The sequence below is a fragment of the Spea bombifrons genome, chromosome 7 (assembly GCF_027358695.1).
Source record: "Spea bombifrons isolate aSpeBom1 chromosome 7, aSpeBom1.2.pri, whole genome shotgun sequence".
NCBI classification, from domain to species: Eukaryota; Metazoa; Chordata; class Amphibia; order Anura; family Pelobatidae; genus Spea; species Spea bombifrons.
Genome location: NC_071093.1, coordinates 28,788,698 through 28,803,071, shown reverse-complemented (window position 1 = coordinate 28,803,071; position 14,374 = coordinate 28,788,698). Strand labels below are relative to the sequence as shown.

The 14,374-nt window shown below is 42.0% G+C and overlaps 1 protein-coding gene across 2 annotated transcripts; it reads right to left on the bottom strand.

Annotated features, from left to right (window-relative positions):
- Positions 1-225: 225 nt before the first annotated feature.
- Positions 226-12,850, bottom strand: ASB1 (ankyrin repeat and SOCS box containing 1). 2 transcript variants are annotated; one of them, XR_008355045.1, is made up of 6 exons: positions 12,767-12,850; positions 11,439-11,580; positions 10,975-11,277; positions 10,262-10,644; positions 8,846-9,116; positions 226-689 (listed from the first exon to the last, which is right to left on the bottom strand). XR_008355045.1 is itself a non-coding variant. In XM_053471072.1 (5 exons), exons 1-5 carry the CDS (start codon positions 12,822-12,824, stop codon positions 8,941-8,943), a joined length of 1,062 nt encoding a protein of 353 aa, XP_053327047.1. In that variant the 5' UTR covers positions 12,825-12,850; the 3' UTR covers positions 7,728-8,940. The 2 variants fall into 2 exon arrangements, 1 of the variants encoding a protein (XP_053327047.1); XM_053471072.1 differs by lacking the exon at positions 226-689 and having other exon boundaries at positions 7,728-9,116.
- Between the last annotated feature and the right edge of the window lie 1,524 nt (positions 12,851-14,374).

The following is a 14,374-nucleotide window of genomic DNA, read 5'->3' as shown; positions in this document are numbered from 1 at the left end:
ATTTCCCATGCCATGTGCTTGTGCCACTATTAAAATGTGATGAGGGAGTAGTGTTAAATTATTATTTTTTATGGTGTTTATAACCGTATCATTGTAGGGAAAATGTGGACATTTAGACAATACATGCCGACAGAGTGATTTACTAATTTATGACCCATACAGTCTGAAATACTAAGAGGTAATACTAGTTATTGTTAACTAGTATTTATTGTTAACCAGCGATAAGAACATTGGTCATGGCTACCAGTCTTTGATGATTGCAGTTATAAGTAGGTTCACTGTCACGATTATGTCTAGCTTCTTGAAATGTGGCAGGGGTTAATCAGCCTGTTTGCCAGTCTGCTGGCTCTAGATAAGGTACAGCTTTACAAATAACTTCTTTGTAACATCTTTAGGTAAAAGAAAATGCTACCTGACTGCAGAATAATTAGTTTGCAGGTTCCTTTTTATGTGAATTATAAATATAGTGCATATACTATCCATGTGGAAAACACTTTTGTTTTTGTTTGTTAGAATTTTTTTTTTAATGTAAGTCCTGTATAATTCCCACAGTGGTCTGGCCCCTGGGAAAGGCAGAGGAAGGCTATCCCATGCCTGTCATTGGTGAGAATCTGGCATCTGGTTCAGTGTCCTTATTTTTGTGTTGTTGCTTCAGTCCCACTTAATCCAAGACAGGCGGGCGGTGAGATCTAAAAGGAGAATAAGCAGGGTGTGAGACAGCCTTGCATAAAGGGCTAGAAAGAAGTCTCTTTCTACATTCTACTGAAAGCCTAAAAACTCTTAGGTTCATTTACACTCTTGATACTCAAGAGGCACTCATGTAAAATTATCTGAGCCTGAGAAAAGTACAAGCAGAGCGGGTAGGACATAAAACATCATACAAGAATCGTGAAAACTAAACAAACACTTGGTTCACATTCAGTATTCTCTGGGGAAAAAAACTGATGATAAATGTAACACAAACGTTAGGAGGAACAACATTTATTATTAGATAATTACGCAACACTTAATGTGCCGCCGGTAGGAGTGGGTAAGAAGGGTGTAAGAAGGAACCAGTTCCTCTGTTTTTGAGATGTGGGCAATTTATATACAGTACAGCTTTTGTGCGAAATGGCACAATACCTCACCTCGCATATGTATGAGGATTAAGTGGAACAACTATTTTTGTTTTCCTTTCACAGTATGGACCTAAATGGGATGATAAAACCCTCCTTTCAATCCTGGGCTCCTAAGATCTGTGTGTATTTTATTGGAATGCTTACTATCCCTTCCAAAATCTGTTATTTAACTGACTATAGGGGTCTTGCAGTGCCTAAAACCATACAAAATGTGTGATGAGATGAGTGACAAGGAGAACCATTATATAAAAAAAGAGCTAATAAACAAACTGAACATTTCATTTTCAAGATTCTTTACTACTTCTTTACTACTACATGAGTGACAATATTCAGCAAAATGCCCCCTACGCGTTTCCATTCCCCCGGCTCCTTGGCATGCAGGGATGTGTTCAGCCAAACGTGTCCTCTGCTTTGATTTTATTTATACATTGTAGTGTGACAGACACTGTCTCTGTATTTACCCCACTATACTGGGAGTCTCTCACTACATTATTACATTCTCCCCAAGACAGGGCTTACTAGAGACACTCTGGACAACTGCTATCGTCCAATGTCTGGCACCAGTCTTCTAACTGGAAATGTACCAACCGGACCGTTTATCTGCCTCCAAGGAAGCCTAACTGGCAAAACGCGCCAGGTTTTGTTTGTATTCTGAGAATGTTGATTTTAAAACAGTGCATATTTTGGTGTTAAAAATTGATTTGATTGATTTGTATACTTTTAATAGTCAGTTAAAAACCCATTGTTCTTATTATAAGCTGTCCATGTTTTCATGTGTTAGCGCTTACGCCAATCAGTCACGTGGAATACTTAAATATTGCATTCTTGGTGGATCAAGTTTGCAATGATTAGAAGTGAAGCATTAATTCTATTACAATGGTTTACTATACATGTAGAAATAGATTTAAATAGTTAATGATTCTGTGCTGTGCAGTTTTTATTCTAGTATATGTTACAATTCTATGATTGCTCCAAACGCTCAATTCTGCTCCCTCTAACTCAACTTTCAAATGTTATCTGGCTATGTGGTCTGTACAAATTGCTCATGCCTTTATCCCTAGTACGATTGCTTAACTAATGAGTCCACTGAGCAATAAGTAAGCCAGGGGCACAGGTCCCTGCGCTGCCCATGTTGGCAATGTTTATTACCAGGCGTGTGCCCACTTGTTGATCATGTTCTTTTTTTGTGCAACATTTGCTCATTGGATGCTTGTTTCATAATATAACTGAAAATAAGAGTTTTGTATTTAAACAGTTAAAAAAATATTTAGATAAAAAAGGTCTGTGTCCTTTCTGTCTACATCTAATGCTACCAATTGAGTTCAGGTCTATCCAATGTATTGAGGATCTCTGAGACCTTGCAGTAGCCAACCACAATGATTTTATGTGTTAAAAATAAATGCTGTGGTAGCCAAATAGTTTTAATACAAGCTATCTAGTGACTTTTATTCCAGCGTGGTTTTCAGTTCATAAACTAATATGAAAAAATAATAGCTGGGATTAAGCAGGAAAATAGAATATCAAGTCGACTGCGTGTCTACATCAAGCATTTGCCTTGAGAATGGAGAAAAAAACCCCTCAAATATTTCCTGTGGCTTTAAGATATCTTCACAAAACTGCGATTTACATCATATTCTACTTGCTAAGCATCTAATAATAAGAGATGTTAGAACCTATAAAGCATATAAAAATGTGAAAATATACTTTGCGCTCCTCGCTTTGTTGATTAAGCCCACGCTTGCCTCCCCAAATGAGGTGTAAAATACTTCTGCAACACCTTTAAAGCGAAATCCTTTTTTTAAGCTTATCCGCGCACTTCCTCTATAGCCTTTTCCAAACTATTCATTCACGCGTTTGCACGTGTTAATAAATTCACTGCTACAGTTAGCTATTCTGTACTTGGCAGTGACGCACACTATGTAATAAGTGAAAAGATATAGATGGCTATAGGACAGCACCGTGCGGCGCTGATCTATGGTTATTTTACAGTAACGTTGCAAAATCATGCTAAAACTGAAATCCAAGATAGGAAGAAATCCATTTTTTCATTATGCGCTTTTTTGGGAATTACATTGTATAATGTCCACAATACAGAACTTACCTGACACAGGTATCAAGAGATGTGACAAAAACTACTCAAATAACAAATAACTTACCACTCGTGTTCCAGACAGTACTGTAAGTCTTTTGGAAACCATTTCTTAAAAAATCATCCACATATGATTTGGGATCAACACCTGAGGTGAGGATGTCGCTTAACAATGCGATGTATGCAATTGCTAGACGTAGGGTGTCTATTTTAGACAGGCGCTTTTCATAGGGAAAGGTTGGGACTCTGCATCTTAGTTCCTCAAAGGCAGAATTGATGCTTAACATTCGCCGCCTCTCCCTGATGTTTGCTGCCTGTCTATGCACCTTTCCTGGCACATTTGGACAGCTATGACCCGGTTGGGTACTGTCTACTTCAACACCAAGGTTGGTCACGGCAAAGGGGATATTAGGGCTGAGCGGAGGTAAAGGAGGCCATGCGGACAATGATTCTGAAGAGAGGATAATGTCCAATGGACAATGGTCCATCGCAGGCTGGGGCTGAAATGTGGTGTCCAGTTGACCCCAAATGTGGCATTCATCGAAAGCATTGGCATCCCACACTATTTCATCCATTATATCTGAAGTAATCTGTTTGTTCAGGTTGCGTAATCCAGAACTGACAAGACCAGTCTGAGAGAATCTCCCGAATGATGGTTTTAAATACCCTTCGTCCTCTCACTGTGGCATTTGGGGTCTTTGTCGTTCTATCTGAGTTAATTAAAAGATGAAACTTCTTTTAACTGGCACTTCAATGCTAATTCATTGCTTTTCTATGGCTGCTTTGAAAGAATGATCTGGGTGCTCAGAATGTAAGTGATAACCTGGAGTGTTTTTGGGTAGCGAGGGGGGGGGGGTGTTTGTTTAATTGCTCCCAGCATGTAGACTCTGTCAGAAACATATGATGTTCTGTGTCTCAGTAATTAGGGTCACAACCTCTGCTTGCATAAAATGCATTTTATAGTGGGTACTGCCCTCTTTAGTGGTTGCTTGAGTAATTCTCGTGAGTTCTGATGGATTTGAGTATTTAGGAAAAAAAATACTAAGAGAGGGCACGTAAAGGGATTTTGGTGGAACAGGGAAGCATGGCATTAATTTTAAACTGGTTAAAGTAATTCAGACTTTATATATTGAAACAAAATGCTTATGTGTGCCTGGATTCTTCCCCCAAATACCTTTCCAGGCTTCCCTTGGTTTGTTCCAGCTTGTCCTCCAGGTGCCAACCACACTGTTAAAAACCAACAGGGGCCCCAACTTGTGCTGCAGCCTTCTAAAGATCCTCATTGTATAACTGGCCTGCTGTAAAGCTTGACCCCATATTACCCTGCCTATAAATGAAGTGTTTAACTTCCAGTAACCCAATTAAGTAAAGAAGCGGCCTCATCAACTTCGTGCCTTTTCCTTTCAGTAACTAAAAACACACTGACACACACAGTTACACACACTGTCGCGCTCATATACATACTTACACATGCTTTGCCGACTGCTTCTACGTCTCGCGTTTTTGTGTACTTCATCTTCCGAGGGAAAACTTCAGTCGAAATGGAGGAGGGGGGTAGAGGACGTCACCAGAAGCTCCACCATTTTGCCCTCAGATAACCCTGTGTGAACTTCCACCAAAATGGCAGAGGCTCTGGTGACGTTCTTTCCTGGGATTGGAGATCAGGGAGAGGACGTCACCTAGAACTCCGCCATTTTGTGCTATGATACAATGCTGGAGCTTCTGGTGACGTTCTCTCTCCCCGTCCGTACCAACCCCCCTTCCCCCGAGACATTCAGAAAGCATGAGGAAGAGACTGAACGCAAATGACTGAAAGAGTGAGTGAGAGTCAGGGAGAGAGTGAGAGTAAATGTGGGTGTTGGACAACAAATTTAATTCCTGAATTTTAAATAGTCCCCGATTTTCATCGGAAACGTATTGGCAGGAAACGGAATTCGTTGTTCAAAAACTAAAAAATATGACCTAAAAAATGTCAATTTAAAGACCCTGACAATAATTGTGTTAATATTTTGCCTCTGGAGATATCCTAGAGAGAAACTTCAGACTCTGCTCTTTTCAATGAAAGGATATCACATCGTATCCTATCACGTATAACATCCGTGCAAGACAGAAACATCACATCAGTAATGAGAAGGAAACAGCTCTATGTAGATGAAACATCATATATTCTGACCCTATGCTTTCTCTAAGCAGCAGGCAAATGCAAATGAGGGGCCTTAGACATGTCCGTATTTATGTCATTTTACTTGTTGTGTACATTGGCTTTTCTAAGTTTTGGCCCATCATGAGCATGTAGAAATTCCCTTGCCAAGCAAAGAAAAATTGCATTGCTTTATATTTTTATGCAGTGGATTTGGCAATTACCGTATTGGCTCGGATATAGGCCGCCCCCGTATATAGGCCGCACCCTAAAAGTTTGGTGCTTTTTTAAAGAAAAAGTTTTTTTCTTTAAAAAAAGCACCAAAAAACATGCTGCCACTCTGTCCTCTCTCCCCCCCCCCCGAGATATGCTGCCACTCTGTCCTCCCCCTCCCCGAGATACGCTGCCACTCTGTCCTCCCCCCCTTCGAGATATGCTGCCACTCTGTCCTCCCCCCCCCCCGACTTACCAGAGCAGACTCCCGGGTGTCTTACGGGGCCGGAGGGGGACATCTATGCACATCGTGTATACAACTCCCGGTACCGGCACTCAGCGGCCCTGCAAGACACCCGGGAGTCTGCCCTGGTAAGTCGGCGGGGTTAGAATGCATCGTGCGCACGTTCACCGGCAACGGCGCATCGCCGCTGCCGGTGAACGTCCGTGCGATGCGCTTAGACAACCTCCCGTGCCGGTACTCCCCCCCGTGGGAAGTGCTGGCACGGGAGGCTGTCTGAGCGTATCAGAGAGTAGGATACAGGTCCCCTGCACCGCTGCGGGGGATCTGTATCCTAACCCCGCTGCCTGCCCGGCGCATGTCCCGGGCGTCGGGCGCTAGACCCCGAATATAGGCCGCACCCCCACTTTAAAGACTTAAAGTGGGGGGAAAAGGTGCGGCCTATATTCGGGCCAATACGGTATGTATTTGCTCCATACCAAATATTTTTTTCATGAACGACTCTGCAGGAAATTCCATGTCTTGATTTTTCCTACTGTCCCTTCTGCGATGGCAGCTCTAGCAAAGCAGATTGAGCAGGCCCATCCAAAATATTTTCAACAAGGAAATACAGCAAAATGGTTTGGAAAAATGTATATTTATTTACTGTGTATACATAAAAATGTAGTACGTAAAAATATCAGAATCTAAAAAAGTTGGGAAAAACCGTTGGTCAGTTTTAGTCCAAGACTGCTGTTTATCCTCAGCTTCCTAAGGGCTTTAAGGATAGTGCAGAGCAGGGGTCCCCAAATACCTGTAAGCAACTGGTCTGGACTATAGGGTGACCATATGTCCCAGAATCAGTGGCTTCAGACGCTGTTTTTTTTTTTTTCTTTCACTTGGAGGAGAGAGAGAGGGGCGCCGAGTGGTCACTCATGAAGTTTTCAGCAGCCACTCGGCACCCTTCAGTCACTTCCGCAAGGCCTCTTGCTCGGTCACGGTGCAGGCATTTCATGCTGAGATCAGCAGTGAAGCAGTGCACACTGCGGCAGAGCAGGGAGACAGAGGCCTCTTGCTCCCAACTTAGGACTCCTGGACGGTAAGTGAACTTCAAAGGGGGGAGAGGGGGTAGATAGTGAGAAAGGGATAGTAAGAATATTGAAATAGAGTGAGAATGAGTGAGAGAATGAAAGTTTAAGTATTATAAATCATAAATATATTAATAGAAGTAAAATGCACAATAAATGCAATGCACTAGAATCAAACCCAAAACACCCTCCCCAGCAGTCCGTAGAAAAATTGTCTTCCACAAAACCGGTCCCTGCCGCCAAAAAGTTTGGGGATCGCTGGTGTAAAGGATAGAGGATTAATCCTGTTCTCCAGGTCTGTTTCTAATGTGTCAAACCACAGTTTTAGTCTTCTATAGCAGACACTTTGTAGACTACACCGGTCCTGATATTATACCCCGATATTATATATCTAAACCTGTTTCAATATCTTCCGCATGATTTTAAAATTGTAAGTCATTTGAGGCTTGCCTCTGAGTAACAAACATTGTGCACGATTTCCCCCAGACCTTGTTTGCTTTATTTGCACAACAAACTGACAACACTTTATATCTTTTTAGGAATGGAGTGACATTCAACTACTGTTGCATTATCTGTCGTAATGCTAGATAGTCCCTCGATGATTGTTATAAACCCCTTCCAGGACTTTTTAATAGTCATTCAAATAAAATTAAGTTCTATACGGTGAAACAGAAATACCAATCATTAGTGCTACAAATGTTTCTAATACTTATTATAGTTATTTTTTTCCGAACTGCATGTGTAGAGTGAAATGAATGATTAATATTCCTGAATACAGATTAATCAAACTGGTAAAAGCTTCCGTTGCCCAATGTCAGGAGCAGCTGACAGTCCTCAGCAAAGCAACAGAAGACAACTGTCACCGACAGATGCACTATTTTATTAATACAGACCGAGACGTTTGTCATGTAGATATGAATTTCAGTAAAACAGCAATACATTATGTTTCTTTAGTGCTTATTGCCAGTTTACAACATTTTATTTAAATCGCACCCCTCCCCTAAATAGTCTGTAAAATGAGCGGTTTCCTTTGACATGCTTAATGCACTGTGAAGTGCCATCACATCACAGCAACAGGATAGATTTTAATACAGAACTGTACTTCAGACGTCTTTATCTTTTTATATTTTAACATGTATTTCCCACTTTGGTAATACGTGGGATCAAATACTCCGATCCAGTGAGATTTTGGCTTTTTGGCATGCCAGCCATAAAGCCATAAAGCAGTGAAGCGAGGGCGCTCAAACTACATCTTTCCAACAAACCCCTCTTTTGTGAATAGATCTCTGCCTACAGCCACTGTAGTTAAAGCGGATCTTGTCCAGGCTTTTCTTGCATGCAATAAACCCGTATCTAATGCTCATTCAATCATTCAAGATGCCACAAATACGTTGGCTAATGTGCCAGGTTATGCATAGCTACAGTATATCCTAAATGGAATACGATAAAAGTCTGAGCTATAGTATATCATAAGTGCTTTTATGATCTTTATTTAGTGCATAGTGATTAAAGACGGTAACGGCAAAATACCTGACAAAATGGTATGAGTGAAGAGCTTAGATTTAGTCAGCTGGGATAGCCTGAATTGTCATAATCAGAAGATATTTAAACATATCTGCAGGCAGAACAAAGCTTTACACTGTGGCTAGAGGGGGTTCACATAACTGCATTAAATAAAAATCAGCAACAGTTTTTAGCTATAAGTAGTAACATGGCATTAACATTTTGTAATAGAGCATGACAGAGGAGTCACATCTTCATGTGGACTATCTGAAAGCTAAATCTATGAAGTGTGGGCACTGGTCAGTCTTTCCTAAATATAGCAATATATTGCTAGATCCTTTTCCCATTGAGCGCCTAGTTATACTGGAGCATAAAGTTACTTATGAATATCGGGCCCTTTTGCCTTAAACTGATGACATTCCATCTACTCCATTATATTCATTAATAGCCCAAGTGACTCTGTATGTTTCTTACCATGAGTTTAAAAACCCCACTTATAGAAAGCGAGAAATCCTCCTGCAGCAAAGGAAGCATGCATCCCGCGACGTGCGCCACAAGCAAATTCCCACTCACAAGATGTTTTTGAGATTCTCACGCCGTGCACAGAATAATCCGGACTCTTCGTACGCGAGAAAGCGAAGGACGCTGGGGGGAAGTGGTAGGTGGCACGCCATGGATAGTCTGTGTTTTCCAAGTGCTCTTCTCACAGTGATACGGCATAGACTGGATAGTGTCTGCGGACTACCTACAAAAGGAGATTATCATACCGTATCAGAAATGTATGGAATCATGCAAGCACAAAACAACCAAAAAAAGCAGAGCCATAATGGTATTGAGTGTAGTTGCAGCAAAAAATAAAATATCTTTCTACGGTGTTAAATATATCGGGGGGGGGGGATCTACAAAAATATATGTTGGGGCAAACAGTTGGGAACATCTCTGTAACATCAGTGCAGCCCTGGAGAAGAAATATAGAAGAGAAAGCAAATCAAATCCTTACTACAGCGCTAGAGAATTTGATTAAATAATAATAATGATAAATAGCCTTCAGATGACGGGCTGCTAAAAACATTCCTTGTTGCTAATCTCTACTGGATGCTGTCACCACGAGTGGTATGTATATGCTAACACTTGGTACCAAATGGTATATGATGGCACCAGACCCTTGGGGTCTATTTAAGGAAGAAAACTAAATATATAAAAAATGTCCAACCAGAGACAAACTGGTGGTAACCCATATAAGTATCAAAACAACAAAAAACTATTGGAATCCGAACATCAATGATAAATATGAAAAGTAACTTTTAATAAATGTAAACAATTCTACTAATAATGATACTAATATGTAGATGCCGGCAATTAAAGGTTTAAAACCCATTTCTTTGATGGGGTATAAATCCCTTCTAATATTTAAGTAATTAATTATTGGTTAGGTGGGTTAGTCCTTAAATAGTTAATTACATGTTAGGACCCCTTTGCTTGCTGGAGGGGAAGGACTGAGGTGTTGAGTACTGGAGCATGTACATGAAAAGAGCTTTCTAACTCCTTATACATTACATTTGCATGTTGGTTTTTTGTTTCGTCTGTCTTTATGTAGATAAATGCAACATATGCTATAAATCTTGTAAAACTACTGAAATATATTTAGAAACGTATTTATCCGCAGCACTTTATATTACTTTATTTTAATTCTTGGTTGTGTTTTAGGGGTACAAATCAGAGTCTGCTGCACATATATTTAGGAGTGGGGGCTGGTGTCACTTTTCTAATCAGGCCTCAAGAGGAAACTGGAATTACGTTTGTAAATCTAGATAGAGCCTGAACTTACAATATATTTTATGCTCTTAGGGAAGCTCCCTTATATTCTCACATCTCAATAAACACACATACGTTTTGCTTCTCTGTAGAGTTGCAGAGCCCTGGGGTTCACATTCATTCTGGTCGGCACTTCTGTCCCCGGGTCAACACGCATCAAATTTACATTTGCTCCAAAGTCAATTAGAAGCTGCACAAATTGTTGGTCACAGCCATGACGCAAGACTGCCTCTAACAGACAAGACGGAGAGGACCTTGAGAAACTCTCCTCACACACTGCGCCCCAACTGTTATAATCGGGATTGGCACCGGCTAGGAGGAGGAGGCGGAAGCAGGATAAATTGTGATATGCCGCACTAATGTACAACGGACTGGAGGCCAGCGAGGTCAGAGGTCGAGGGGAGCAGCCAGAGCTGCGGAAGGAAAGTTGGTGGTCGACGTCAACATCCGCACCATGCCTGCAAAGTACAAAAAAAGACATTGTTATAACGGCCACAAAGTCTAAACACAAGTGATAAGCACACCTGTCTCTTCAACATAAACCTCAATATGCCCCGCATCTTTACAAGCTTCCATTAACTCTCTTGCATACACACAAAGACGGTAGGATATCCTTATTCAAATCAAGGTAAACTGGCTTATTTCTAAAATACACAAATGCCAAAGCGAATACCTCTAACATTTGGTAACGTCAACCGTTTTTACAATAGATACTAAATGTGACACAAAGGCAATCGAGCCAAATTTCCCAAAGACACTTTTGACACACGATGAATAGGAGTAGTTACCGAATCAGTTCCTGTAGTATATCGGCATGGCCTACACGTGCAGCATGGTACACTGGGGAGCTTCGATTATGCGGACTGCCATTTGGATCAGCTCCGGCTTTCAGTAGGACTTGCACACAGTCCAGATGTCCGTTTTCTGTAGCCACATACAGAGGTGTTTGTCCTTTCACATCCACGAGCTCCAGCTGTGCCCCAAAGCGGATAAGAAGATCCACGCAGTCAGCATGGCCAGCTGTGGCTGCTATCCGCAAAGGGGAGCATGGAAGCCAACCACTGCACCACACTGCTCGCTTATCTATACATCTAAAAATAAAATTATATGCTGTACTATGAGGCAGGTAGAAGGGACATTACGGGAGTGGTAAACATGAAACAATCAAAAGAAAAGAAGGAATTAAAAGTAAAAAGTTAAAAGATATCAAATGTAAGAAGGTATGTCTGGCCTTTACTTTTCTAGGTATTACCGCAGAAACCTCTCGTCCTGTAACAATGTCTTCAGCGTATCGATGTCCCCGACGCAGGCTGCGTTGTGTAATTGTGTGTCCTGGCACTGCTCGGAAGAATCGTCACAGTATTGGTCCTGCAGCCAGGCCTTCAGATTACGTCCTGCACAGAGACAATTACAAGCAAATGAGAATTATAAGATTTATCAAGCAGGTACTTTGACTCTTGAATACACAAAGATTATGGAAACATGATTTTATGAGCGGAAGTGGATCCTTCGTATCCGTATTGGGAAGTAAGCGGTCCAATCAGTTCTAATCTCGTAAAATCTTTACTTATCAAAAATGGTTAAAACTGAGGGTGTTAAAACGGGCAACTTGATTATGGGCAAATCAGTTTTTGTATCTAATATGGTAAAAAGGGAGACTCTTACAAACCTCACATATTTCAAATGGTTAAATCCTTTATATACCAAGTAATCCCACTGACACTCCCTCTAGTAAATAATATGTGCACTGGCACACATATTTACACCAACACACACACTAGCAGTGTGTGCCCCTCACTGCGGTCTGACACCAGCATACACACTCCCTCCCTCCACTCGCTCGTACATTTTTTGATAGATGCACTTTTATTGTTACGTGGCTCTCTCATGCTAGCATCTCCCCTTTTTCAAGAGCTTTGGAGGGACCTGGGGGGCATTGCACCTGCCAGCCTGCACTGTGTATCTGTATTTGGGGGGGGGGGGTAATACACCGGACACACTTTTTATGAGCAAAACCCTTATGGGATCTCATAAAGAGGAGTAGACCCTTTTTCTCAATACCGTAATATGCGTGGCCCAATAGACTTTAACCCTTCAAAATCCTCCCTTTTTTAACTTTACCTCAATCTGCGTCTCTTCCTGCAGTGATGGTGTAGCAGCTGCCTTTGCTTTATAATATAATACATTCTACGCATTTACTAAGAGTGCAATGACGGGTGTAATGCAGGTACCCAGTCTGTCAGGGAGGCGGGGGCGGATACAGGACACGTAACATCCCTCAGAGAAGCTGATGCGTAGCTTGGATACAGTGACATGAAGACATTGCCTGGGCCGAGCTGTGTCATGAGGGGCGCTTATTATTATTATTATTATAGTATCCCGTTCTCGAGGACACCGAGGACGGGCGCCTATACCCACAGGGTGGGTAACTAGAGGCGGAAAGCGGAGCTCTCCTCAATGGCCCCGGCATAAGAATTCCAAGGCGCTAATAGCCCGGGGTGGCTGCTCGGTGACAGACATTTCCAGGTGGAAGGCCGTACCACAGCATAACTTCCAGGGACCAGCGACCCCCTCTATTACCTGGCCTTGGAAAGCTACCAGCGCCTCCCCCCGTTGCTCCCGCGAGATTTTTTTCCATCAGGATTTTTCCACGAGCTGCAGGATAATCACAGTACGCGCTTCCTCGCCGATGTACCCGCCCCCATAACACCACCCGATTGGACAGTTAGCTTGTCAATCGCCCACCTGCTTCACATTTGTGGATCAATAACGCAGGCCGCGTTTCAGGAATGTAAGATTACCAAACAAATCAATATTTATTTACGATGCAACAGTGGATTACGTTATTCCCGACACTTAAAACGTATTGCATTAGGCTAGTTCAATAATTAATGTGTAAACGCGTTTAAATACACACAGATCAATTTAGTCACCAAAGGCATAGCTGGCAACAGATATCGCGTGCCGCCTCCATATTTCAGCAGCACGCCGGATGTAAGGGCGGGGCTATAATAGTAAATATTCCCCGCCCAGAATGCCTGCGGTCTGATTGGCGAATCCTGTGAACTTTCTAAAAGAGCTGACCCCCGAGACGCTTGAATTATTAACCCTATACTAGCTAGCCAACAGCGATCCTCATAGAAACCTTGACTTCTCATTATTTGAAGACACACTTAATCGAGCCACCTGCATTCAATCATAAGTATCATCCAGAATTTACCGGTAACAAAAGCACCTGCTGGATATGATCAGACTAGCCTAGAAATGGAAGGCGTTAGCTTCAGACTGGATGAACCTGGGGATTTGCCCCTTCGCTCTGAGATTAGGGCCAAACCTAAGAGTTCCAGGTATGCTGATGACTTTAGTGACACAGGAGTTTACAAGTGACTTAAACATGTCAACTTCAAGATATATCACAATGTATTAAGAGCTGAGGTGGCCCCGCATACAATATCATTAAAAGCGTAAGATGTCAAGAACTCTCCCAACAGTAATCATTATGTAGGATCAGATCTTCCTGAATTTGGTCCAGGTTGGCTGTTCATAATGCATGGCGCTATCGTGTGATTAAAATGCGCTGTCCTGCCAACTCCCAATTAATATCCTTTTCTTTTGATTGCTCTCTTCTTAGGATCTCGGATTGTTTGCTGGGGTACTCGAGCCCTGTGTGGGGTAAGGCTTGGGGCAGTCGTTTAAGCAGGGGTGTATATTGGCCAAAGTCCCTGCAAAGTCTGTACAGACTGCCGATTTCTATGCTGACCCCTCCTGTGATTAGGAACGCAGAGCTGCAGATCCCTGCTTCTGTGACCTTGAATCACAGATGGAGAAGTGAACGGTTTTTTGTAATTTTTTAATCCCTTTAAAACATTAGAACCTGTAAATGTCAGTGATTGCTGCGCCCTGGATATGCGAATGAACATACAGTAATTTAGATTTTTTATTTATCAGTGACGCCAGTCCCGTAAAAGGCCAATACAGAATGGGTTGAGTGCATTGTTGGCTGTGGAAGTCTGGCTGCATTTATAAAGGTGTTCTGGCAGCGGGGATATCCAGCCTTAAAAATGCAAGTGTCCCCTAATTTTGGGGTCCTCAACCAGCAGGTGTAGTTACAACTACAATGAAAATAACTAGGACAAAAATCTTCGACTGGATGGTGGGGATGCATTTGCAAAATACATCCACAGTAGG